At 40.1% G+C, this 27,061-nt stretch overlaps 1 protein-coding gene across 1 annotated transcript; it reads right to left on the bottom strand.

The window, feature by feature from the left end:
• rps6ka5 (ribosomal protein S6 kinase, polypeptide 5) lies at nt 1-26,776 on the bottom strand. Its single transcript, XM_055038623.1, has 17 exons — nt 26,551-26,776; nt 23,533-23,604; nt 23,052-23,270; nt 22,835-22,950; nt 22,653-22,754; nt 20,049-20,132; nt 19,840-19,943; nt 19,608-19,758; nt 18,540-18,701; nt 17,087-17,212; nt 15,805-15,938; nt 14,014-14,107; nt 12,121-12,291; nt 11,586-11,777; nt 9,807-9,966; nt 6,927-7,090; nt 1-6,085 (listed from the first exon to the last, which is right to left on the bottom strand). Exons 1-17 carry the CDS (start codon nt 26,618-26,620, stop codon nt 5,792-5,794), a joined length of 2,415 nt encoding a protein of 804 aa, XP_054894598.1. The 5' UTR covers nt 26,621-26,776; the 3' UTR covers nt 1-5,791.
• Nucleotides 26,777-27,061: the final 285 nt, after the last annotated feature.

Below are 27,061 nucleotides of genomic sequence, written 5' to 3'. Positions count from 1 at the left end.
TCAGCCAGTAAAAAGCTTTTTATTGAAGAAAATGAAGGTTTCCCCCTGCTCTCCACTGCCTTGGTCAGTTAAAGCAACTGATGTGACCCGAAAAAACAAACACAAAAAAAAGAGGATCTCCACAGTGCTCTACAAAGAAGATAAGTATATTCATTTATCAGGTAAAAGTGGTTATTGAGTTTTAGAATACAGAACAACAGCCATAAACAGGAACAGACAGATAAACGACCAAAGAGGGGGATAGGTCTTTTCTTACTCTTGCATATAAAAAATAAATAACTGAAAGCACATGTTTTTTGTTTTTTTTTTGCTTTGTTGCTCTTAAAGCTCGGTTTTTGTTTCTTTCTGTGATCGCACAGTCGCTCAGATGGGATCTGCTGCTACAGCACGTTTCCACCCATCGCCTCTGAAAAACTGAAACCGGAATCGAACGGCGGCACATGCAATGTGACAAAAACGGGCGCCGACGCCACGCGTCCTTCTGAACCACACATGCAAACCGACAAACGCCTCCCCCCTTCAAAAAAATAAAACAATAAAAATACAATTCATGTCACAATAAGCTCCTAGAAGAGGTCAGAATCCAGTAACCACTTCCCACATGGCTGCTTTTGCATCGAGTTATGACGCAGAGTCATTTTAAGCCAACGTTGTCTGAAAATAAATCATCAAGGTACCTAATAAGATCTGTCAAACTTCTTTTTTTTTTTCTCCACTGTACATCAACAGCCACCAAAAACATAAATAACATTTAGACTGCTCTGCCTTGTCAGTTAAACAAGCATAAACATTACATTACTTTCAGTACAAAAAAAAAAACTCCCAGCAAAGCTGCTGACATAAACAGACATTTATTGAGAATATTTTGATGAATTTCAGTCAAACAAGCTGAAACATACTCAGGTTGATAAAAGTGGTTCCCTTATTATAGACTACATCAATAAATACACACACAAGATAAGCCTCTTTCCATTCTGAAATCCCTCCCCAGCCATTATTCTTTCTTTTTTTTTTTTTTTTTTTTATCCTGAGGCAGAAATAGAAATACTACTGCAGTCTTTCCTCAAGTGCTCCTGGCAGGAGAATCGCTTCATTAAAGGGCCGCGTCGTTTTAAACATCAAAATCGGTTTGGGCACTTCAAAGAAATAAAATAATTAAAATAATAATAATAATAAAAAAACAAATAAAATAAAATAAAAGCAGACTTGTCCCCAATGGTGTACAAGAGAAGCTGTGCTAAAATAAAAAAAATAAATAAACACAACACACACAGATACGCTCTAAAAAAGTCACTTTAGCAACAAAACATGCGACCTCTGTCTCAGACAAAGAGTGTTTGAATTTTTCTTTTTTTTTTTCTTTTAAAAGGATGAGTTCCTTCAGGCATTGACGTTTCAACTTCAAAATGGAGGAACAACTGGAGGAAGAGGGAGAAATTTCATTAAACTTGCAAATTCTGAGTAAAGCATCCCTCTCTCTCTCTCTTTTTCCGTAGCTGGACAACAAACATGGTGCTCGTCAAGACGAGGGGGAGGAGGGAGAGTCGTCCCCGGGAGACTCTGGAACCAAACCGGCCCTTTAATGTGATTCACTGATCTGTTCCCCTGCTAAGAAAGTGAAGCTTGGTCCCACAGAGACGCGGAGTGGAGTACGGTATTTTCTTTGGAGCAAACAGCAGCGCAGCACATCAGTTAATGGAGCACGGCTCCCAGAGGAGAGCACAATATAGGACACTCCTCCTCTTCCTCCACTTGAGCTATTAATACACCCAAACAAAAGAACAGGCTTAATGAGGCAGCAACAGGGAACTCATGCGAGCTAACTTAGACGAGAGCTTTGTAGTGTTCAGTTTCAAGGATTCCGGTTGTTTTTGTCTTTTTTAAGGGCAACGGATCCCCACTCTGCTGCTGCTGCTTCTTCTTTAATGGCTGATGCTATCGGAAGTTAAAAAAAAAAGCACAGTATATGTACATTGTGCAACATCCTTTTTATGTTTGAACCCATTTGGTTCGTTTTCTTATATATATATATATATATATATATATATATATATATATATATATAGCTTTATATATACACTATGTTTTTTTTTAAAGGAAAAAAGCGACAGAGGTGAAAAGAGGTGCATAGTTTTAGGCATGATGGTGTGCTGAGAATAAAAAAAGAAACAAGTCAACTGTAAAAAAAAAAATTGTAGTAATAGTAATGTCGAACATTTCAATCCTAAAAAATGAAGCACTTCTTTGCATAATTGCATGAAAGGAAACCGTTTTCATGCAGCTTAAAGCGACGGCTACCTTAAAAGTTAATGCTTTGGTTCGGAGTCGGAGTGCATGAAAACGGAAGATGGCGAATGAGTGTTTGAGTGTTTGAGTGGACACAGACGTCAAGCTCAGGATTTCGATTTCATGTCCCACCTCCTGTGCCCCGGTATATATTTATATATATGTAAAATCAAGAAAGTACAGTATTTCAGTAAGTAGTAGAAAGAGAGATATAACTACTAACACAACACGGCGTTAAAAACAGTCAAACTATGCCGACTAGAACACTGGAACGTCCGCATATTTAGGCCATAGGGAGAAAAAGATGCACCGAGCGACCAAAATCAGACCGTTTTTAGCTTTATCGGCTCTGACCGATGGAAAACTCAAACATCTCACCTTTTCACATGGCAGTGAACACACCATTCCAGCTCTAAAACCATACTTTCAGGAAGTCTTGCAGGAAGGCTGACCTTTTAGAGTTTTTGACCTCTTTCTGCAATGGAAATGTTTGAATTTGAACATGTTGGCAGCCTTCTAGAAACCTCAAGAGGATCTACGTTCTCGGAAGCCATGCTAATCTCTAATACGAGATGCAAGAAGCATTAGCATTTCAAATCAGAAATCAATTAGTCTTGTTTTGAAATAATAGAAAACCTTACAGACCCCTCACAACAGGAAAGCTACTAAAACTTCTCATAAAGAGAAACTGTAGTCGACAAAAATTGGTCTCAGTAGGTCGAAGCTCAATCGGTGCGTCGTCGTTAAAAAGAACGAGTTTGGTACATGGAAGGAGTAAAACTTGAAGGTCCGAAATTGAATCGAGGCCAGTAAACAAACTCACACTGAATCAAGTAGGAATCTGCCTCAAAGGCCATTAATACAAAAAAGGATAAAAGTGGTTTATGTTTCAGTTCACATTACATCATGCACTAGAAACTTAGGACTAACCAAATGTCTGCACGGTTCCTTGTTTCACACACGGTAGATGGAGCAATGGCAGCATCAGAGATGAAGAACGAGCCAAGTCAGACATGCAGTGCCTATAAAAAGTATTCACGCCCTCGGATGTTTTTGCCTACTTATCGCTTTTGCAAATCAATCATGAGCAAAAAAAAAAAAAATTATATTTGTTTTTCACAAAACCAAAAAAAAACTCCTCTAACTGCAAAGTGAAAACTGGTTTCTACAATGAAATAATGAAATAAAAGTATTTAAGATGCAAGCAATTTTATAAATATTCACTTGGTTTAAAGGTTTTAACAGAGGTCCAGGCAGTTGGTAGTACTATTACGATTAGTGGACTAGAAATAACATGAGTGAAGTGAATTTGTTTTATGTGACTGCAATATAGAGTCACCTGGCTACCAGAACAGCATTAAGACTAAAGATTACAAGCAAATCTGAGAAAAATGTTTTAAGACGTATCAGTCAGAAGATGGCAACAAAAAAATCCCCAAAACTGTTAGGCACTGTACTTCCCCTAGAGTTTAATTAAATCCATCATGGAGACATGCAAGGAACATGGCACCATGCTGTGATCTTGTAAAGATGCACAAATGCTTCGAATCACGCGCGAAATGAGCCGCGACGGGCCCTTGTCGCCTCCAGAGACCTTGAATGTAAACCAGACGCGCAGAACGTGCTCGGTCTGATTGTACCTTAAAGGTAGAAGGTAAAGAAATATATAGAAATCCTGAAGGACAATTTGTTTCCATCTGCAAGAGAGCTATGGCTGCAGAGAATATGTATGTTCAAGCAACGCAGGGACCCGACGCGTCCAGTTAATGCTACACAGAAATGCTTTGAGGACAAATAAGGTGGATGTTCTGAAGTGGCCCAGTCAAAGCCCTACCCGATAGAGAATTTGTGGCACCGGAAAGAGCTCCAACAGTTCTCTCAGGACGACTGGCGGAAAACTCCAAAGATCAACTTGAAGGCTGTAATATTTTATCCAGTCACTGATTTTATGTCATACATTTTTAACATTTTGTAGAAAGTCAGTTTTTACTTTTGAGATTAAGCTTTTTTTTTTTGTCAAATAACTGAAAAAAAATTGTCGCTCATGACTGATTTAACAAAGAAGTAAATATGTAAAAAAAAAAAAAAAAAAAACCCAAGTCGGGTGAATACTTTTTATTGTCGCTGTTGGAACAAAAAAAGTTTGAAGACTTCCAAGAAAGCAACATGACTTTGTTGCCCTGCAGTCTCCTGAAATATCCACACTTCTGCACTCGCAGCTGGAAACCGGACATTACTTGATTCGGCTGCAATTTTGGCACACGCACACACACACACGTGAGCAACGAAAACCACCTTCCTGTTACAAAGTAATTGCATTTCGTTATTTCTGAACGGGAGACCACTTGAAATCGCCTTTTCAATCGTCATCTCACATCGAGCGGATCTGAATTCTCCCAGCGATCTAATTGACCGTAGTGGGAAGGACGCAATTAATTTTTGTATTTGTATTTTTTTTTGACGCAGCGCGATCCAAGTAAAACCCAACGCTGCTGACCCCGTTTCTAGAGAAGTGGCCATTTTAACTTTTAAAGTAGCTCCACGTCAAAGGGAGCGACAACTCTCTAAATTCAGCTCTGCTCTCAGGGTCACCAGAAATGCTTTGCTTTGGGCAAAAACTACAAAACACATTGGGCTAAAATGCTCACGTTTGCCTCTTTAATCTTTTATGCATACATTTTTCATTTTAACATCAACACCGTCGGCTGTTTTGTTTTTTTCCTTTGCGTCCATGATGCTAAAGTCTACATGACTATTAATATCCAGCCAGCTGCAGTCAAGTCTACAAAACCCACCAGGTTTTCTGTGGATAAGGAACCGTACTTACAAAAAAATATCTTTTTTTTTTTTTGAACACTCGCATGTATTCATTATTTCGATTCAGGCTCATTTGGAACCATTAATAAGTTAACAATATAGCTTATGATATAGCTTAGATTACAGTCTAAAATTCACATATAAATAAAAGCTTCACCTCTCGGACGCGATTTCTCCCGAGGTTTTGCTTCGCGTCTTCTCCTCCCTTACAAAGCATCCGCGGTTTAAATACTACAGGCTTCCCTTTAAAACAACAACAACAAAAACCGCCTAGACACAGACAGATACGAAGAACGAGGAGAGGACCCGCGTTGCTTTGGGCATTTTTTTGTTTCGTTTTTCTAATAACGACAGTAAAGACGTCTCCTTTCCATCTTCCTGGACCGGGGACGGTGGGGCAGCCCTTAAGACAACAATAACAACTTCTGCCTGATCCAGACCCTGATTGATAACAGAAGAAGTGTGAAAGTCAGAGAAAAAGAAAAGAGAGGCTATTGCTAATGGTGATTGATTGAGTGATTGATTGATATATATTACGGTGCAAGCTGCTGCTCCTGCTGCATGCTCGGTTCTGGTGACATGCAGACGTCCATGCAACAGAGCTGGAGGAGGAGACAGAGTCGCCGCGCGGGTCCGACTCCGCGGCCCGCCGACCAAAAAACTGCGCCCGGATCTGTCGCCTGCCGCCTCACTGTCCTTCCGAGAAGCGAAAGGCCGAAAGTGTGTTCCGGTGTCCGCAGTCCGTCTCCTCGACGCCCGGCGTTTTGACGGAGGGGCTGTTGGAAGGCGGCGGATTGGGCTCGCCCTCCGTTAGCGTCTTCTCCTGAGACTGCGAAGAGGAGGAGGAGGAGTGCGTGCTCTCGCTGGAACTGCTGCGCGTCTCCGTGCTGGTGCTCGTCTTTTTCATTTTCCTCCTCTTGGCCAGCGGCGCCTTGTCCACCGTCTGTAGGCGGAAACCTTCCCGTTTGCATTTGTTGAAAGCCTAAGACGAAACAGGAGGGAAGATGATGTCGGTCATTCCCTTGGTCCAACATTCCCAGCACATCAGTAAAAGTCTCTGTTGTGTTTGTTAAATACAGAAGCTGTGTTTTTAATCAGGCCTGTCACCATAACAAATACCGCAACGTGATAAATTGCCTCAGTAATTTTTGTCATGATATTGTTTTGAGACCATTTTCAAGTAACTTGCCACAATATTGCAAGTTCTCCCTCTCTCAAGGACAAATAAACTTTTGTTTTGTAAAAAATACTGGACAATATGGACAATATTTCAAATATCCAAAACAAAAGACGACAACCAAAAACAATAAATAAACCAAAACCATTACAAAATGGATTATAATGTCTTTGTAAAATCATCATGCCCTTCAATTTCTTATAGCGACAGGCTTATTTTTTAGCAACCTTGTAATATGCTTTGTGTGGAAGAAAACAAACAAACCATCCCCCACTATGGAACATGGTGGTAGCAGAGATAATCCTTTTCCTCAGAACAAACGAGGAAGAAAAGAAAAATCCCACAATAAAGAGAAATGGTTTAGCTAAGCGGATAATCTTGGGTTAAAATGGTTCGATCAAGATCTAGATTTGAATCTAACTGAGACGTATCCGGATGTCTAAAGCCAGTGGATGCACGACCCAAACAATGTGCAGCTGCAGAGTCAAACGATGCAGAGTCAAACGATGACTCTACAGCATCTCCACAACTTCTTTCAAGGAGGTGGTGGATTCAGCGGCAGGCTCCCAGAAGAACACCACTACTAGAATAGAAAGAACATTCTCACCTACTTTCTGACAACAGTGTTCTCTCGCGGCGCTCTTACATTAAAGGTCGCTTTGACGCAAGTGTGGACGGAGGCAGTCGAGGAGCCGAGAATGTCGGGGGTCATGAGTGGGTTGGAGGACAGCTGGCTGTCGTCCTGGAGCCAGGCGTTGTAACGGAGGCCGGACATCTTAATCCTCTTGTCTGGGTCCACCGTCAGCAGCTCTGCAAGGCGGAGGAAAAGGATAATTCACTTAACACACGAACGAGGAAGGTGAGTCATGTGCGAGTCCCGCAAAGGAAGTGATTCTCTTCCCCCGAGCAGGTGCTTAAACCAACGCAGAGAGCTCGCAATGGCCAGCAGGGGGCGATAGTATGGATGATGATTATGTGTAAAATTGCCTGAAATTTCTCCACTGCGCGATTGTCGCGTTCTTAAAGAGGTTTTTGTTCTCAAACGGATTGAAATTTGAAAGAACAAAAGTATGGGAAACAAGAATTTTTGAAAAGAAAAAATTATTTTTGGAAAAATATGACAAGAAATGAATTGCTGCAAGGCTATGTTTCACTTATCCTGGTCGCTATCTATTTTGGATTCAGTCCGAACAGGGAACGGCTTTAAACTACCGTGTTAGAGCTGCAGCTAATGATTACTTTAGTGATCGATTAATCAATCATTTATTTAGACGATTAATTGATTAATCAGATTTTTTTTTAAATTGGCACATCCTGCAAATTTACAATATTCAAAATACGTTAACAAACAAATAATTCAATTCAGAAAAACATTATTTCCTGAAATGCAACATCAGAATTCCTTTTAATGAACACTTGATCATTTGTAGCAAAAGAAGCACCGGCAGCTGAGAAAATACTTCCAACATCAACAACATATGTGAAAAGCTCAGCTGCTTGACTTGACATTAATACATTGTAGGGTTGATTTGTTGATTGTTTTGGGATTACTGATTAATAACTAGATATTAAAAGGTGCAAAACTGATATTATTTACGAAATTTGAACTGGGTGAAGCTAATCATGCCCCTTGAAGAGTTCTGCATAGAACACCTTTCTTACAGTCTGCATACTCCATTTAACAATTAACCGACTGCTAAATTAGTTGACAATTATTTTAATTATCGATTCATCATGTTCAATGGAAAATTTTTGAACAATAATTTAATTTTAGGACCAAACATTTTACTGCTGAATATTTATTTTAAATATAATATCTAAATGATGAAACTGAGTCACCTCCAGTTTGATAAAGAAGCATCATGATATCCCACAGAAGAAGAAACGGCTATAAGCAACAGGTTTTCTAGCTTTGTCGTCAATAAGGATGTAATAAGGAGTCAGGTGCTCAAGTAAAAAAAAAGAAAAAAAAAGGGAAAAGTAACAATTAGATTAAGGGGGAGATTGTAGACGCAACAAAATATCAAAATTGTTACATAATTATGACAGAGACAGAAAATGTTTGTCCCCGAGACGCTTTTGGCGAGTTAGTGCATGTTACTCATAAAAACACTTTAATATACCGTATTACTCAGCACATGAATGCTTCACTGAAGTTCAGTTGAGGACAAACTTCCTGTTTTGACAGCAATTTTATATCTTAGTTCAAATCTGTGCGTCGTATCGGCAATACTGCCGGCATGTTTACATCCCAACTCAGAACAGGTTTTTATGCCCTTTGAATCAGAATTTGGCCACATGAGAACGTTTGAGTGCTTTCAGCGGCTCATCGACCAACACAAAGTGAAGTGAAAGGAAGTGATGCATAGTTTTAATGTTAGGTTGTGTTGTTTTTCAAACAAATTATACAATTGTACAGTGCAGATGGAAAGCATCCCAAATAGTATTAAATTATTCTCTTTTCCACAAAATTCTACACACTTACATAAATGTGATATCTTGGTTTTCTGTTTGAAATGAATTAGCGAAAACTCTCAAAACTGTTTTCCACATTGTCATAATGAACTGTTTGTGTAGAATCTTGAGCAAAGAAATCAACTTTATACAATTTGGAACCGTAACAGAATGTGGAAAAAGTGAAGCGTTGTGAATACTTTCCAGATGCACGGTTTTTACTCTGATACCCCGACATAAAATCAAGGGTAATCATCTTTGTTCAAAATTCACCAATCAGACAGAGCCTGCATAAATGCAGGTTCTATGAGGGTCTCAGGTTTGTTAGGACATTAGTGAACAAACAGGGAACAGAGCAGACGGGTAGGGAAGCTTGAAGCAGGTTTCAAAAATAATATTCCAAGTTTTGAACACCTCACAGAGTACCATTCTATCAATCATCTGGATAATGGAAAAAGTGTGGAGCTTCCATGTCTTTATGTAGAAACGGATTTTGAAGCTACTTCTGTCTGCTGCAAGTTTACTGAGTTTACTATGAACTGCGAGTGTTGAAAAGCCAGGTTTTTCACCCTCTGAAGAGATGGAGTCACAAGTTTTTTTACTCTGTGCGCAGTCCGGTGGGGTGACGCCGACCCCACGTGCACTTTCACAAGTTTTACGTTGTGCGGTTTCGGGAACTGACGGTCTGACGGGACAACCCCAATCTGACTGTCGTTTGCCGCGTTTCTCCTGAGCGTTTTGCTAAGGTTGAGAGGAAGTTGGAAACGAGGGCAAAATAATCCTCCACCGATTAGGATCGGTTTGCACCAAAATATGCTATAAATTACTCAGATATAAGAATAAAACATCAAAAAAAGTAATAGAATAATACACTGTCACAGTCAAATATGAATACAAGTGCTTGAAAACCAACATTTGTATTGAAGAGTGTCTTAGCCCAAATCACCTCCAAATTAAGGACTTTAATACACTGATATGTGTGGCTTTAACACATGAAGATGCTTTATTTTTGTATCTAATTCACTCTTTTTAATGTTGTAGCAAAACACATAGTGAGAGGTTACAGCCTCACCTTGTATGAGGTCTTTAGCCTGCTGGGACACATTTCTCCAGGCCTCGCCTCCAAAAGAGAAATCCCCCTGCTTGATTTTGTGCATGATCTCCTCAGCGCTGGTGTGGGTCAGGCTCTTCTCCTGACACTGAAAAGGCACCTGTCCAGACAGCATGGTGTACTGAAACCAGAGGAAAACCAGCATCGATCAGGGGCACAGACCTAATCACCAGCCTATATGCTCTAATGCTTAAAACGGTGTCCGAGTGTGGCACACAAACCGTTAAATGTTTGTTTTCACTTTACAGCGTGGCGCCCTGGACGGAGCCGGGAAAAGAACGAGGCGCCGGCGCTTATATGGCACGCTTTGAAAGCGCTCTCGACCGATCACGACCGTCCACATTTTTTCATTGTTATGCTGGAGATTGTTGACCGTGGCTGCGGCGGCACTAAAAAGTAGAGTGTCCTGTGCTCAGATCAGCAAACAGGATGCTCTCACCTTCGTCGGCTTACGTCTGCCCTCAGATTTCTCATTAAAAGGACAGCAGTGGGGGAAGAGCACTTTTGGCTACGGTCTCAGCTCGCTTGGCTTGCAGGCCATTGTGCACACAGCATGTCAGAACCCGTTTTTATCAAAGCTTCATAAAGCAGACTTAGATGTATCCCCTCCCTTCCCACACTCCCACGGGGGAGAACAGCAAAGCAGCGCATAAATATAAAGCCGTTGCTCTGAACGGATGACTGGCCAGAACAGAAGCAGAAATTTCTCTCTGTTTCTTTGTCCACACAACGTCTCCTTTTCTATTTCCTCCTTCATCCAGAAATGTTTAAAAAGGACTGCATAAGGATGCCATTTTTGCGGGCGCTGGTTTGGTCGTTTTCTGTTCAGATTAAATTGAGTCCGGTTACCACGGCACACCAAGAGCTTAGATGGAAATTATGCACCATACCCAGCATTCATTTTTTTGAAATCTAAAAACTGTATCAGACAAATAAATCGGCTGAGTACAAAGCTTAAGATTAGGATAGATCAACCTCAGAAAAAAACTTTAAAGAGGATCTGCGGATTTAAATAGTGATTATTATAAATTTATATAATGGAGTCATCAAAAAGGATGTTCCCTAAAAGCAAGTGAAAAATATTGTATGGTTCTCTAACACAAACCAGAATTCTGTGGATTTCAGATTTTTTAAAAACTATAATCTCCATCTTTGGCGAGTCGTGATTTCTCTTTAGTTAAAATTTTTTGTGCCTACCTGCAACCATTCAATTTTTAATATTTGGAGCAACACGCCTTTACTGCAACATTATGCGGAAGTCATCTTTCACATCTCATATGTGATTAGTACCAGGAACGCAGTTATTCACCAACTCAAATTTTGGACATTTTAAGACCTTTTTAAGACCATTACAAATGCAATTTAAGACTCATATTTCTAAAGAAATGTGTGAACTTTGTGCAACCAACTTGCGATAAATTTGCACTTACCCATGTTTGACACACACAAAAAAATAGTTAACTAGCTAGCCAGGGTATGATGGCAGTGAGTCACAGAACGCAACAATGTCTGCGTGTGACTCAACCTTTTGCCCGACAGAAAAATAAAACCTGTGATTAACGTATTAAAGGCAGACTTACATTTTTAAAAAATAATTAGGACATTTTAAAGCCTTAATTTTGTGAATTAAACATAAATGTTTAATTATGACCACTAAAAAAGACAGGGAGAACAACAGCATGTTGCATATTGAATTACACTTCATTATTCCGATTACCAGTATTATGGTCGCACACTCACCAGAATGACCCCCAGACTCCACAGATCACAGGACTCATCATAGCCGTTATATTTGAGGATCTCTGGGGCAGCATACTGCAGGGTGAAGCACGGAGTCTTCAGCAGCTGATTGTCTGGCGGTTTTAGACGCGCAAAGCCAAAGTCTATGATTTTTATCTCGGAGTTCTCACTCTCGTCTGTGAAGAGCAGGTTCTACGAAGCAATTCGAGACACGGACAGCAATCATTTTCTGTTTTTTTTTTTCCTCTCTCTCTTTCTCTCCTTCTGCTCGGTTCAGTCAAGAGCCTGCTAAATTGTACATCAAGACTGGCTGGGGTCCTTCTGACCCGTGTTAGGGTCAAACAATTTTACTCTTGTTTTGAAGAAGATTGCAGAGTCAGAGTGACAACAAGCCACATCATATGCAGTTCAGAAAAACACAGTAATTCTCCCTTCAAAGCATATGATCCAGCCAGGCTGCATTTACCACAAAAGACACACATGGAAAAAAAAAAAAAAGAAGAAAAAATTTGCTCTTTTGAGTTATGTGTTGTACCTCTGGCTTCAGGTCCCTGTGCACTACTCCTACATCATGCATGTGACTGACAGCAGACACCAGTTTGCGCATGATGCGGCTGGCTTCTGTCTCACTGAAGTGCTGCTTCCTCCGGATCCTCTCCAGCAGCTCTCCTCCACCGAGCAGCTCCAGAACCAGGAATGTGTGGAGCTAGACCAAAAAAAACAACACAGAACACCTTAGTTTCAAAGATTTTTTCAGTTTTGTCGGCCTCAGAAAGTCAAAAACACGTGCAAAGAATGCACCATCAAGAAGCGCTACCGGAACAAGCTAGCTTATGATACAACAGCGTGGACTGAGTAAAGGTAGTTGTTTTCAATGTCAAAAAGGAGGTCAGAAGAACCACAGAAGACATAAGAAGCTAATTAAAAGGAAACTGCATCATGTATGACAGACCAAGACCTGTTAGAGGTTCATTAAGGCTGCCAGACGGCAAGAGAGAGCAAGACTTTCGACTTCAAAGCTGAACATTAAACATTAAAGCAAAGTTGCTTTAAAGCTGTTTTAATCTTTATGAGCCTTCATTCATTCTTGAAACATGTTGGAAACATTTGCATATATTATTATCATAAGGAGATATAATATCGTCGCTAAATTACTTTCCTACACATTTGACAATGTAGAAACGAGGTGAGCTGGGCTGATTTAGATTGACATCGTTCACTTCAGCATGCAAAATGCTTGAAAGTGAACCTGACAGAATGACCTAATTCCTGATTATTTCGCCCAATTATCAACTGACCCCTCAGAGGCACTAGTAAACCATTGAGATATTGTCCCCAGATGATCTTCACGTAACAAAAAAAAAGTACATAATAAAAGAAGTGGTCCACATTCTCCAAAGAGGGAGAGGACTACTGTGTTTCCTGGATGGAGTGCTCACATTTCCTTGTATTATGAATCTTAAAAACACATTAGAATCTGGCTGAAGTTGCTTTTGGCAGGTCATAGCTTGAAAAAAAAAAAAAAAAAAAAAACGGCAGCTTAGAAAATGGCTTCCTTATCTGTGCATTTCGGAGTAAACACACCTACTGTAAGGCTAGCAAACTTTCCCATATTTGGGATGATGCTTGTCTGTTTATATTTTTGCCACACTCTATTAAAGCAATCCCCAGGCCAAATGATGCTGTTAAATTTGCGATGTTAAATTATTATTTTTAATTAACTGTTAGGACTTTACCTGGATGCCAAGCAGATAAGCGAAACATAGATCAACCACAGCCCATCCCATAATAGTAATATGAGATCAAACCATAATAGTATTGAGTTAAAGTGAAAGGGCTCTAATAAAGATGGAGGAGAATAAAGTGTCTGGGCAACGGGGTACAGTTTCTCATTAGTGCTGGATGTGAGGAACAAAAGCAGGACTCAGCGGAGACGAAGCGAGGCAGCGCCACTTTGATCTGGGTCACAGGCCTACGAGGTACAGTAATAACCCCGCTGAGCTCATCAGGACTAAAGTGGTGCTCCTGGGCATGAAGGACTTTGGCTAATGAACCTGTATGCAGCCAGACGCTTGGAAACACCTTCCCAAATAACCGAGGTAAGCCACGTCAAAGAGTATGCACACTCACTCTGGGTTAAGTGTGCAACTCTATTAGCAGTGCAAGTGAATCTAGGTTGTTTCCATTCAGCTGAACAAAAAGCTTGTTTATACAGCTGTGGTTCAGAAATAAATCAGCTTTGATATATCATGCACACAGAGATATTCGCGGACAACATGAGAGCGATACAGAAAAAGACCAAAAAGGCTCCCGGCAGGCTCCCATTAATCTGCCCTGTTCCAGTTCTAGGACTTAATAAGGCTTTGGTCCCACAGGCTCCGCAGACGACTGCAGGAAGCGGGCCGAATGTGGTCGGATCCAACTTTACCTGATCGTGGTAAATTTCGTGCAACTTCACAATGTTCGGGTGGCCGTCGCAGAGCTTCAAGGCTGCTATTTCCCTCTGAGTCTGCGCCTCCATCCTAGAGCAGACATGAACGAGCACAAATTTAGTCAAGTGAAAGCCATTTCAGGGGAGCTCTGTGTTTCTACAGTGGTTTTTATATTGGATTTTGGTGTTATTTTACTGAATCAGTTGATTAAAAATGTATCCCTGAACAAGTTGGGTAAATACTCCTGTGACCTTGCAAGTGAATATAGCCAGTGGAAGTATGGGTGGTATGATTTTGCTAATAAATGCAAAAAAAATTATTCTCTTCCAACCTGTAACTTTTAGCACTTCCAGAACAGCATTTACTCTGGTAATGGTTTGATCATGAGAAACATTTGCCTAATCTTGGTCCTCTCTTCATACAGCGTTTTGGAAAAAGCTACAATTTTCTCCCCAAACGTTCATGTGTTTTAATCAGATTTCATGTGATAAAACAATAAAAGTGGCATAAAACTGCAATTTAAAGGAAAAAAAAAAGATTTTCTAATGTCCCAAAGTAAAATGCAGTGGCACCAACTGCCTTCAAAAGACGCCAAATCCTACATTTTTGTCACATTATATTCCCAAACTTTCATATGTTTTTATGGGATTTGGTGTGATTGAAAACAACAAAAGTAGCATGAAACTGGAATTTAAATGTTTTTACCAAAATATGGAAAAAGTGGGTTACATTTGTTTTCAGCCACCTCATTCTAAGGCCCCTAAATACAATTCAGCGCCCCCAACCGCCTTCACAAGTCACCTCAGGTAATGAGGAGAAATAGGAGTATGGCACAGCTGAAACCCTAAAACTGGCAGGCCTGGGAAGGAAAGGATTAATCAGAGAAGCAGCAGAGAGGCTGGTGGTACCTCTGGAGGAGTTGCAGAGATCCTCCTCACAACAAGTTTTAAAAGAGCATAATTCCTCAAGAGTTCCTCTTTGCTGCTTTCCACCAACTATTCAGCAAACATGCAGAAGAAGGTAATATAAACTGGACACAAAACACTGTGTATAGCAGAAAAGTATTACTGCACATCAACCTCAACAAGCATCGTGCTATGGAATTTATCATCAGGGTTACAAGCTGGTCAGAGTTGATGGGAAGATGGGTGCAGCTAATGCTATGGTGGAAGAAAACCTGCAGGAGGCTACAAAAGAATCTCCAGACACAGTGACATAAATTATGCAATCTGATCGAAACTCATTAAAACCCCTAAAGTACGGAGGTTTGCACCTGCAAACTGGCAAAAACGATCAATTCAAGGCGCTGAACATGTCAAGGAATGTGCCAAAGCAGCTTCGATGAGTAAAGCATGATTCTATCCCGGATTGTCGAGATGAGGTTTGTTTTTCAGCTGTGTGGCTTCTTAATAAAGTGGCGACAATATCTGGAGCAATATTTGTCAGTGAATGAGTGTGACAAGCCGAAGAGTCGGCGGCTAGCGTCCAAGATGCAGGCAGGGTTTGTGGGAGTATTGGAACCAAAAAGCAACAACTGTGTGAACAGAGCTGGATTGCTTGAGCTCATACCTGGCGCTCTGCTTACTTCCATTAGTTTCACACATGTCTTATGTAATACTTCCATAAGACCTTCTTTAAAGGAGGCTGACCAGTGCCCAGTTTCTTTCTTTTTTATTTCTTTTTGCTAGAGAAGCCAGTGGTGGGCTGGATGCATCCAATGTAACTATAAATATAGCAAAGTGTGAAGCACCTATGTGGAAAAAGATAATTCGAAAAGAAGCTTGTACCGCTTGCTGACTATCTTGACTGCGTATTGTTGTCCGGTGTTTTTGTGCGTGCAGCGGCGGCAGATGGAGAAGCTGCCCTCTCCCAGAGCGCTGTCCTGTAGGTCCATCTCATAATTCATGTAGAAAGGAGAGTCCTGCACAGAAGAACGGTGGACCAGTGGTTCAATGTGTCACAGAAACCTGCCTTTACTTCAAAGTCTCACGTTACATCTCATTTCAGATTCTTCATCTCTGCTCTCAACACAGACCGAGATGCAGATTATGGAGAAGTAGGTAAACAGAAACCAGATTAAACAGCATGAAACAAAGTCAAGAACCAGGTTTATCATCAAAAACTAAATGTTTCTTTATTTCTTCTTTAACTGTATGAACTCCAAGTATGTTTGTTGTTGGAAGAAAATGCTTGCAGATCATTTACAGAAACCTTTGTTTTGAGAGACAAAAGGAAGCTCTCAGGTTGTGAATGAAGGGCAAAACAGAGCAGCTTGCAAAAGTATTTACACCTTTGAACTGTTTCAGAGGTGTAAATTGATGTCAAGTTACATCAATAGTTTCTACGTATATCATTGGGAATTTATATTATTTATATTCTGGACCAATGGATGATATGACTTAGGCCAATAATTAATTGCCCCTTGGGATGTATAAAGTTTTTTTTATTGAAATGAATTTAAAAGGTTTAATAGGTTTAATAAGTAAGAATATGTTTGTTCTGAATAAAGGTACTCAAGACATGAACATTATTTTCTCTAGCAAAAGCTAGCAACTTAAAAAGCAGGTTTCTATAAAAAACCATGGAACAAAGTTTAGTTTAGCTTAAAACTTTAACTTATATAGTTGGAACTAGGTGCTAAAAGGAAACAGGCTTCCATGCAAGCTAAAATGTTTAAAAGTGTGAAAGTAAACCTTTAAATAGTACCAAATATATTTGTAACACAAACAAATTTTGAAAAAACAAAATTCTTTCTTTTTAAATCCCAAATATCAAAGTAATACATGTAAAAATGCCCCTAGGACAAAAGATTGAAACAAAGTACAGACTTAAAAATCATTGTGTTTCTATTTTCCCAAAAGGCAACATATTGCCGGCATTCACGGAAGAAAAAGAAACATTGTGTATTAAACAGGCTCAGGCCTGAACACGGACCGCAAAGTGCAGAGTGTGACACAAGCAAAGTTCGACAAAAAGGAAGAAAAGTGAACTTAAGACAAAGCAACAGAGAAAATCTCATCTACCCGCAAAAGCGGACGTTAGTTTTAAGTGCGTTTTTGCTCGTCTCACTTTCATCATGGCGCTGCGGGCCACGGCGGCGGAGCCCGGCCTCTCGGAGCCGCCGCACAGCTGGATGGGGTCGTCCATCACCACATTCCTCTTGAACAAGATGGAGGGGGCCATGAAAGAGTATCCCTGCGAGCAGAAACAGAAGAGCGCGTCTGTGTTTACATTTCACCGAGTCATTTAACGAGGAATAAACCGCAGGAGCAAGAGCAGAGGAGGCCCTCCTCGTTGGAAAGCGTTGGAAAACCCTCCTGACTTTAATCCGTCCAAACCGCGCCGTCGGCTCAGCAGCGAGGCGGGGTTTGTTTTTTTTGTTTTGTTTTTTTGGCTCGTCTCTGAGTGACAGCTCGCCATCCAGCTGTAGCTATTGTCAAAACTGTCATTGTGCTGCGTGACTGCTTAATTCCAGCTGTGGGGAGCCCAGAGCTTTGAGCTGGCGTTAATCTCCCTCCGTTTTCTTCCCCCCTCAACACCAGCACACACACAGCTGTGTGGTATGCAATGACAGCAATGGATGGATGGACGGAAGGATGGATGCCGAATGAATGAGATGCCCTAAATTGCCGGGCTTGAATATTTGATTGCTCTGCCGTGAAATTACATCTTGGCGCTCTTAATGCAATTTTAATTTTGTTTTGTGAGGCACCACGGGGGAGCAAGTGCACGGCTTAAACTGGGATTGCTGTCGTTATCTCAGAGATTGCTAGGCTTGCAAATTATAAAGACCGCAAAATTTCGGGAGTGTGCGAACGGCAGCTGAGAGGGGGAAAAAGCCAAGATGAAGTTGGCAATCAAAGACTGAAGGCGTAACCGATTTAGACGTGGTGATGCTCTCAAAGCGTAACCTTTTATTTCATGAGAGAAGCCCGTTAATGGATCTATTGATCTGCCGAGCTCAAGGATCCAGAAGGCAATCAGAGTTGAAATTTCATGCAATACATCAGACAGCTATCAGCTGGCATGGAGTTGTGGGCCATATTATGGTTCAAAGCTACATCAAAAATAGTCATTCACATCTGTTACTTCAATGAGAGCTGCATATGGCAGCAATTACTTCAATAAAAGACCCTTTAGTCAATTTGAATACCAATGCACACACAGACTCATGTTGACTTACAGCAACCTTTTGAGGACATTCAGAACTTGAATCGATTATTTCAATTGCTGTGAAGTACGTCAAATATAGCCGCAGATAAAAAGCGAGTAAAAGATAATGCTTTTGTTGATTTTTTATTGTTCTTAGTTTATTAAATTTTTTTACCATCCGTGTTAACACTTTGCAACGCCTGCAGCCACAAAGCCCAGGCAACCAGGGCATGCTGAATTAAATGTTACACTGTGCAGCAACTCAAAGGAGCATCTATTTAAGGAAACAGCAGGAAAAAAAAAAGAAAAAAAAAAACAGAGTGCTGAAAACACGGAGTCTGGTTGTTTACATCTCCTCCTGTTCACCCACCTGGAAAATGCGGTCACAGTTTTGAGGCAGTGCTGCGGGGGAGTAAGTGGGGTCCATTTCTGTGAACTCCTCAGCAAAATTACTGACATCCAGCTCGTCCCGAATCACCGGCTTGAACGGCGCAGGTACCTTCTTCGCTGCCAAGTCCTCCCAGTTGATTTTCTACAAAAAAAAAAGAAAGAAAGAAAAAAATGAAGCATCATTCCTAGCCTTTAGCAAACCTGCCAATACTTCCAAAGGTATTTGTACTTTTTCACATCTTTCACATGTAAAAAAAATGAAGTGCAGCAAACTTTGTTTCAAATAGTCCAGAAAGTGCAATTAGGAATTGGAAATATGATGGAAAATAAATAATAAAGCATGATTTCACTCTGAGCACAAAGCACAGAATTGGCTGAATAGATCAATCAATCAATCAAATTTTATTTGTATAACACATTCCAGCAGCAAGGCATTTCAAAGTGCTTTACATCATGACAAACACAAAAATGCAAAGTCATCAAGTGGGGGGTTCTTGCCTTTGCATCCACCACTGTGGATCAGGCACATTGACACTGATACCCAATCTAGAATTTCTTTCAGTATCCGGGCCGATACAGATATTAATATCAGATCGGTGCGTGATGCAACATATTTTTTTAACCAGTTTTCATTGCAGTTACAGGAGAAACTCTGGGATTATGTTTCTACCAGACTGAATGATGGAGTCTGGGCTTTTACTAGAACATTTGAAAAGAAAAAAAAAAGGAAGCAGAATAGGCTTTGATGTAAACCAATGTAGCTCTGTTGTCCAGATGGAAGCTGAACCTTCATCCCTCTCACCAATCTTTTTACCCCCTAACAGGTTTTCACTGTAGTTGCCTCCACTGACTCTCCTACCAACTCTGACCAGTTTCTTTTTTCCTGTATGAGAAGCGTTCCCTTCGCAACTATCACAATTTTTGGTATATTAAATAAAATCTTAATGAAATGCACTAAGGTTTGTAGCTATAAATACATAAAAAGTAAAAAAAAAAAAAACTTTTTCAATGAAATTTAAAGTTACGTAAAGCACTCTACGATCTCCACCTGATAAAACGGATGTTTCTTCACGTTCTCTGCTCCGTTAAGACCGGATCCTAATCTGTTCTTTGGATCTTTGACAAGGAGTCGTTGGATCAGGTCTTTGGCCAGCGGTCCCATGTCTTTGGGGAAAGGAGGATCCTTTTTGCAAATCCTCCTGCAATATCCGACATGAACATCGTCAGCAGTGCTGAATGTCGACAACGAAACCTAACCCCCCGCATAGACGAATCCGTACTTGGCGATATCCGAGTGGGAATTTTCATCTCCGTCGACGGTGAAGGGCGATCCGCCGGTCAGGAGCTCGTACATTAGCACACCGAGGCTCCACCAGTCCACCGCCTGGAACGCATCAAAGGCCAAACCCAAGGCTTTAGTTACAAAGGAAAATTCATTGCAATAAATTAGGCATTTTTTCATTTTAAAGCGTCAAAGCTACCAATTTACCTTGTCATGTCCAGAATCTCCTCCTTCAACTATTTCTGGAGCCATGTATTCAACAGTGCCACAAACAGAGAAAGCCCTCTCAACCTGAAAAAAAAACCCCCAAAACAATAAAGAACACATTTTAAAAGGAAGCAGTCTTTGTTAGACATCTTCGTTGAAGCATCAACAATACTAGTCAGTACAGACGTTCACGAATCTTTAAACCAAAATAAAAAAATTCACACAGATGTTTTTGATGTGTTGTCTGTGGAGAGGCTCAGCCACGCAGGCGTCTTCAGTTCTTCTTTTAGAACTGAAGAGGCTTTTTTGACAGATTTGAATGACAAGTGCCTAGCAACATCACCGTCAAGAGTGTCCTCAGGCGTTTTCATGAAATGTTACTAAATTCTGATGGTGCACAGAAGCGAATTAACTTTAGCACCGTCTTTACGCAGATGTGTCCAGCTGAAACGAGTAAAAACTTTTTTGTGTATATATATATATATCACTAATGGATTATTTCAAATGAATATGCTCAAGTAAAACCGGAACTGCTCACTAAAAATTGCAATTTTATCCTTTTCAGAGCATCACTATAAACAGATAAAAATGTCCTGAGGCTTCGCAGCACCCTGTACTATTACTGGCTTGTATTGAATGTATTAAAATAAGGTTATTTTTATGGCATTAGCATAATTTATAATTTCAGAAGCAGGAAAAAAAATAACCTTTAATTGGAGTACTTTATTCATTCACACTTACTGTAAGCCTCCCATGGTAATTTAAAAAAAATATTATTTTTTTTTATATTTGGTGATAATTTCAGCTATTTAACAGGTTGGGGCATAAACGTCATAAATTATTTTGTTTTTCAGCTTTGATCCATCAATGTTTTGAAAAGTTCCACATACTTAACCGCATATTTAGGTATTTCTGTCCTTTAAGTGCATATAACCGAGGCAACATTTTCATTACTCCTCTTGAAAACATGACAGAAAAAGGAGAGCAGAAGGATGCATGTCTAAAAGCGTACCATCAAGAATAGAAGGATGGACTTTCAAACAACAAGGTGAGCAACACCGATTTAATTGCGTCAGGGTTTCTTATGTTTTGACCAATATTCACATTTAACATCTTCGTCGGCAAATTTTCCCAACAGACTTGCAATGAAAACTGAAGTTTTGTCTCCATTTGAGTATAGAATCATTTATGATATCATGTTTGCATTTAGTTTTCAAGAAAATAGTAATATTTTGATGTTTCAGGCACACAGGTCGGCACGATTTTCTACCTTTTTTTCGCTAAAAAAAGTAACCTTTAATTAGAGTACTTTATTCATTTATTCATTTACACTTACTGTAAGCCTCCCATGATGATTTTATTTTTCATATGTGGTGAAAATGGGCTTAAATTTAGCCCTTTAAATTTAAGTCCAAATATTTTTAACTCGTGGAAGCGAATTTTTTTCCACAAAATTCCAGAAAAGGGAATAAATAAATAGCAATTGCTGACCAATCTAAGACTATTTATTTTTACTTAAATTGATTATGTTTCAGGGATTTACTGCAACGAATAATGGAAAATGACATTTAATCAAATCAGTTAAGCTGGCATTTAAATGGTTAAATGTATGTCAACCTTTGCAACTCAAGAAAAGAGCTACGCGCATAAACTTGTCCATTTTATGCGCATAAAGTTTTATCAGAAGCACCAGGGACTCTGAACGTCTGGAGCTGAACTAGCTCCAGACGGCTAGACGCTGGCAAAGTGAATTGTTCATTAAAAAATGATGGAGGGATATTTTCTGCCGCGTTTCTGGAAAAGGGCCTCTCTACTGGTGGGAAAAGTGAAGGATGTGTGATGCTGTGGGCCTGTTTCCCCTGCTAAGGATGTGGGATCACATAAAAAAACAGAATTTTGAATAAAATCTGCCCATTTTCAGCAGAAACTGAATTATTGGTTTAGGAATATAATCTCAGATTCTTTTCATACCATATAAAATTTCTAATTTTAATCTTTTTTCTCCACTTTTTTGTGAGAAATAACATTTTCAAAAAGTGTCTCTCATTTTATTCATCCCTACAACGGCGCATTAGGGTGAGACTACAATACTTTTTTTTTAATTACGAGAATTTAGTCATTATATTAGCAGGATAAAATTACGAGGAAAAAAACTGTTTTAATAAGGTAAAAGCTCGCGTAATTGTTGATGTTTTTTGTGGGAAGGAGCTCTCATAAAATACCTACTTCATTCTCCTAATATTGCAACTTTATTCTGGTAACATTGACACTTCTCTTATCGTTTTGATAAGTTTTACTACGACTGTATTCTTGTAACATTTTTACTTCAGTCTAGTTTTAAAGAAAAAAAAAAACAAACTGCCTGACCATCATATTTTGTTGAACATTTGACCTGAATTCAAAGTCAAAATAAGTAGAAGCTGCAAAACACAAACAAAAAAAAGAAAGCTAGTCCAACTAGATGGTGGGCTTCGGGCATGAAGGGTGAGGTATTGTTTTACTAAAACCAAACAAGAATGCATGCCGAGTTTCACTTTCTGCTGTGAATATGAAATTAGGCGACTAAAGTTTAAAAGACAAAGGCATTGTGGAGATGAATTTTACCTGATCAAATTCTTTACTCAGGCCAAAATCTGTCAGAACTATATGACCGTTTGAATCCAGTAGAATATTCTCCAGCTTTAGGTCTCGATAGACTATTCCAAGCTGCAACGAGGCAACACAGCAGAGGTTACACAGATGACGCACAGCATGACGATTCTCTTCAGATTGAAAACACAACACACCTTATGTAGATGTTCTAGTGCCAAGACAATTTCTCCGCTGTACAGTGCTACTTCCTGCTCCTTGAACCGCACCCTTTGCACCAAGTGCGTGAAAAGCTCTCCTCCATTTACATAATCTGTGATAAAAAATAAAAGAAAGTAGTTTTTTTTTCTGCTTGTTTTTAAACATAAATCAAAGAGAACTTTAAAAGGCAATTCGCTCCTTGTGTGTCCTAACCGAGAATGAGGTGCAGCTTGGTGTCGGTCTGGAAGGCGTAGTGAAGCGTTATGAGGAACGGAGACTGGCGGATGTGCTCCAGCACCTGCCGCTCCGTCCGCGTGTGTTCGGCCGTCTTTGCTTTCTGGACGATAGTCGCCTTCTTCAACACCTTCATGGCGTAGAGCTTCCCGGCATCGTGGCCACTCACCTTCCTCACCAGGAACACTTTCCCGTATGCTTTTGGGGTGAAACAAACACAGAGGGTGAAGGGTTAAAAGAGAAATGATTCGCACGACATGCCCGTTCCAAAGAAAACGGGCAATCTGCAGGAGGGTTAAGTTCAATATTTTCTGCTTGTGTTTTAAAATCGATCAAAAAGCGCTAGGCAGCAGTCATTTCATCAATGTGAATGCAAAAAAAATAACAACAACATTCCTATGAGAAGAGAGTCTCCACTGCTGCACCTGTACTCTGAGTGAGAACGGTCAGTGAGACTCACCTCCTGTGCCCAGCACTTTTAGTAGCTCAAAGTTTTCGATGCCCACCCTCTCAATGTGGCCTGTCAGGTTGGCTGGAGAGAAAGACCAAAAGAAGAAAATGATCTATGTTACTATGTTATTCTTATATCAAGATTAAAAAAAATGAAATGTATCTGAAAATAATAGCAGTCTAAAAAAGATTTATGACAATAAAAAGAGTTTAGGATTATTCATTTGATATAATTTATTAGAAAAGGACTTTAGACATTGTTTAATACAAACAAATGCCTTCTGGTCAGAAAAAATTAAATATGGAATGTTCAAAAACAATTTGAAGGAAGGAAGGAAGGAAGGAAGGAAGGAAGGAAGGAAGGAAGGAAGGAAGGAAGGAAGGAAGGAAGGAAGGAGGAAGGAAGGAAGGAAGGAAGGAAGGAAGGAAGGAAGGAAGGAAGGAAGGAAGGAAGGAAGGAAGAAAGGAAGGAAGGAAGGAAGGAAGGAAGGAAGGGAGGGAGGGAGGGAGGGAGAGAGGGAGGGAGGGAGGGAGGAATAGTTTTACAATTCCTTGACAATGTCACTGAAAAAACAAAGCCAGTTTCCTTCCTTGTCTCAGCAAGCAGTGCCTTAAAACTGAAGACATGAAACCATTTCAGTGAAAGCAAAGATGACTCCACATTAAAAATAATCAAAGAAAACAGAACAAAAAGTCTTGATTTGACTGGTCCTGAAACTCTGCACCAAATATCCTAGAGGAAAGGAAGTTCCTACATGCAAATGCAGGCAAACAAGCTGGATTAGCCAGCAAAAGGTCATTACCCTCCATCAAAGAGCTTCAGTGCATTCAGCAAAGCCACACATCTTCCTCAGTCACTGTCACCCAGCACAGCTGACTGAGCATGGCACACTTTCAGATACGCATGTCCATTGTAGTGAACACATTCCTTCTGTCTCCCGGCCTGAAAATAGCCATTGATACGGCTGATTTCATCTCTTTTTTTTTCTTTTTTACGCCGACTTTTTTTCTTTCTTTTTACGACGCAGGAATAAAATGCAAATCAAATGCGCTGTAACCCATTTGAAAACAACAACACTGTCCTTCCAATTGGAGGTCAGGGATCCTGGTTGCATAACCTCCTTGTCGAGCACTCCCTGCCAAAGCCAAGTTTGATTTTAGTGGTTATTAATAGACAGACAGAAACGTCCAACCAGACGATGCCTTGCTGCGCGTCAAGGGGAATCTCATCAAATTACTGGAGGGGAAGGTTCTCACAAAGATTAAAAATATATATATCTGAATATGGATTTGGTTTGCTTTTTCACTGCTTATCCGACAGGTTTACTTTTTTTTCTCCTCATAGGAAATAAAATATTCTGTCTACTAACTGCGTAAACACTCATTAAAACCACATTTAAATTTTAATTTGTTCTCATAGCAGAGTAGACATGCAATCAAATGACACACATAGAAAAAAAACAACAACAACAAAAAAAAAACAGGAATCGCTGACAGCTAGATGCGCTGCATGCTCGAGGCAGGGTAGTGAACCGGAGTGGAAGCACAGTCATGTTGCAGCTTGAACACTGTCATTCGAAAACAACTGTAACTCAAGTGTGAACCTTCTGCACTAAGTGGCAGAGCTCTACACACCCATTACTGATGCATGTCAACACTAAACGTAATTCATCTGTGACTACTGCTATTGCGGGAGGAAGGAACTTTTAAGCTGCAAACACCGTGGACTATTATAGCTCCCGTCTCACACTGAGTTTCTTGTGATCTCGCTATTTTTCTTGCCGGTAGGCTGGTTCCTGGTATCCATCGGGCTATGTCAAGGTTGAAGCAAAACAGTTACTTTCAAAACTGCAACAATTTTCTACATTTCCCTGTGTTTTTAAGTCCTCTCAAATGTCCATGTATCAAAATACACATAACTACACATCCGCACTTGTTGCTATTTGACTCACTGCCAGTTGACTTTTTTTTCTTTTTTTTTTTTTTAAAAAAAAGACAAATTTGGGTGTTTAAAAATATTTTCTGGTCCCATAAATGCTGCATTAAAACTACAAACATCATGTCTGGTCAGTGCAGTCGGCTGGCTTTGTGGAAACAACCTTCATCCAGATAAACACAAGTAATCAGTAAATGTCACACACAATATTACTATGCCAGTATATTTGATTATTTATAAATGTTGCTTTTTCTAGTCTTGAATAAAATTTCCAAGTTATTTATTTATACTTGCTGTGTTATCATCTTACAGTGAATTTAATACACACCTTAAACAACAGGCTAAAAAAAGCAACACATAAAAAGAAAAGTGAAGTGAATCAAGCATCATTTAGACTCAGGATGACAGTGTGTTTGAGTCTATAATTAGAACAGCAGTGACAATCGTTCTGTTTATTTATTGGCCTTTATAGAACCAACAGCTGGAGCCATGTGCAAAGTTACTGAAACACAAAACTAGTGATAAAAATGCATCTAGGGTGAATGCATTCATTTGTCCTTTATTGTCAATAAAGGCAGCTTATGGTTGCAGTTACATGACTCATAGAACGTCTTGACATTGCAAATCATTTGCATCGCAGCTGCGCTTTCTATTAAAATGTAACAAGCATGTTTGAGGCGATAAACTTAGCATAATCTTGGCGGATGCTCTGATTTAAGCTGACAAACACGCCGTCAATTACCAAGCAGTTTAAGCTAATGTTATTACCGCGGTTGAGGACGGGGAAGTTACGCTAGCAGTTAGCTGCAGTTTCTGACACGCATAGAGAATGGTGGTGTGCGGGGGGTCTGACTGGGGGTTTTAGTTCAAACGGCAGCCTGACGTCGCTGGTCTTCTTCTGCTGTCCCCGAGTAACGTCGACGTTCATGTTAGCGCTTACTTCAAAACGCCCAACTGACAGCGACGGTTGACTCCTCCAGGCTAACCTGGAAACATTCCTCCTTCAGCGGCTGTGTAGGTAACATATGCGCGTCTCTATGCACATTAAAAACGCACTGCGTTGAGTTGCAGAAGGCTGACAGGCTGACTTACCATTTTTCAGCTCATGTTTCACAGTAAACAGGTCACCTTCTCTTGAAGATCCCTCCATTGGGGATGGCATGGTAATTTCGTGTCCCTATTATGTTCGGAGCAGATTAGGCTCGCCTTTCAAACGAGTGTGCGGTACTATCATGCGAAAACAGAAATGGGTCACCCACGGTGAGCTTGACTGATAAATAAGCAAGAAAAAAAATTGCCACTAAACCCAGCCACGGTGAAGCTCAAAAAAATGAAAGCTTGCTTTCTAGCACCGACCTTTGCAACCAGACAGTCCCTCTTCGCTGATTGGAGTTGCTATGGAAAGAATTCGCCTCGGATTGGATGGCCATCCTGTAGACCCGCCTTCCTCAAATGACAGATGCTGCATTCAAATACCCCCCGTACACTCGAATGTGAAAGGTCAGAACTACAGCTAGAGTTAAATGTATTCCTTAAAAGTAGTTAAAAGATGTTAATAATAACAGAACATATGGTGGGGGGGTTAAATTCACAGATTTCTGCA

This window comes from Poeciliopsis prolifica, unplaced genomic scaffold (genome assembly GCF_027474105.1).
Source record: "Poeciliopsis prolifica strain line A6 unplaced genomic scaffold, Auburn_PproV2 SCAFFOLD013, whole genome shotgun sequence".
Lineage (NCBI taxonomy): Eukaryota > Metazoa > Chordata > Actinopteri > Cyprinodontiformes > Poeciliidae > Poeciliopsis > Poeciliopsis prolifica.
The sequence above is the reverse complement of the archived record's forward strand: the minus strand, read 5'-3'. Positions and strand labels throughout refer to the sequence as shown.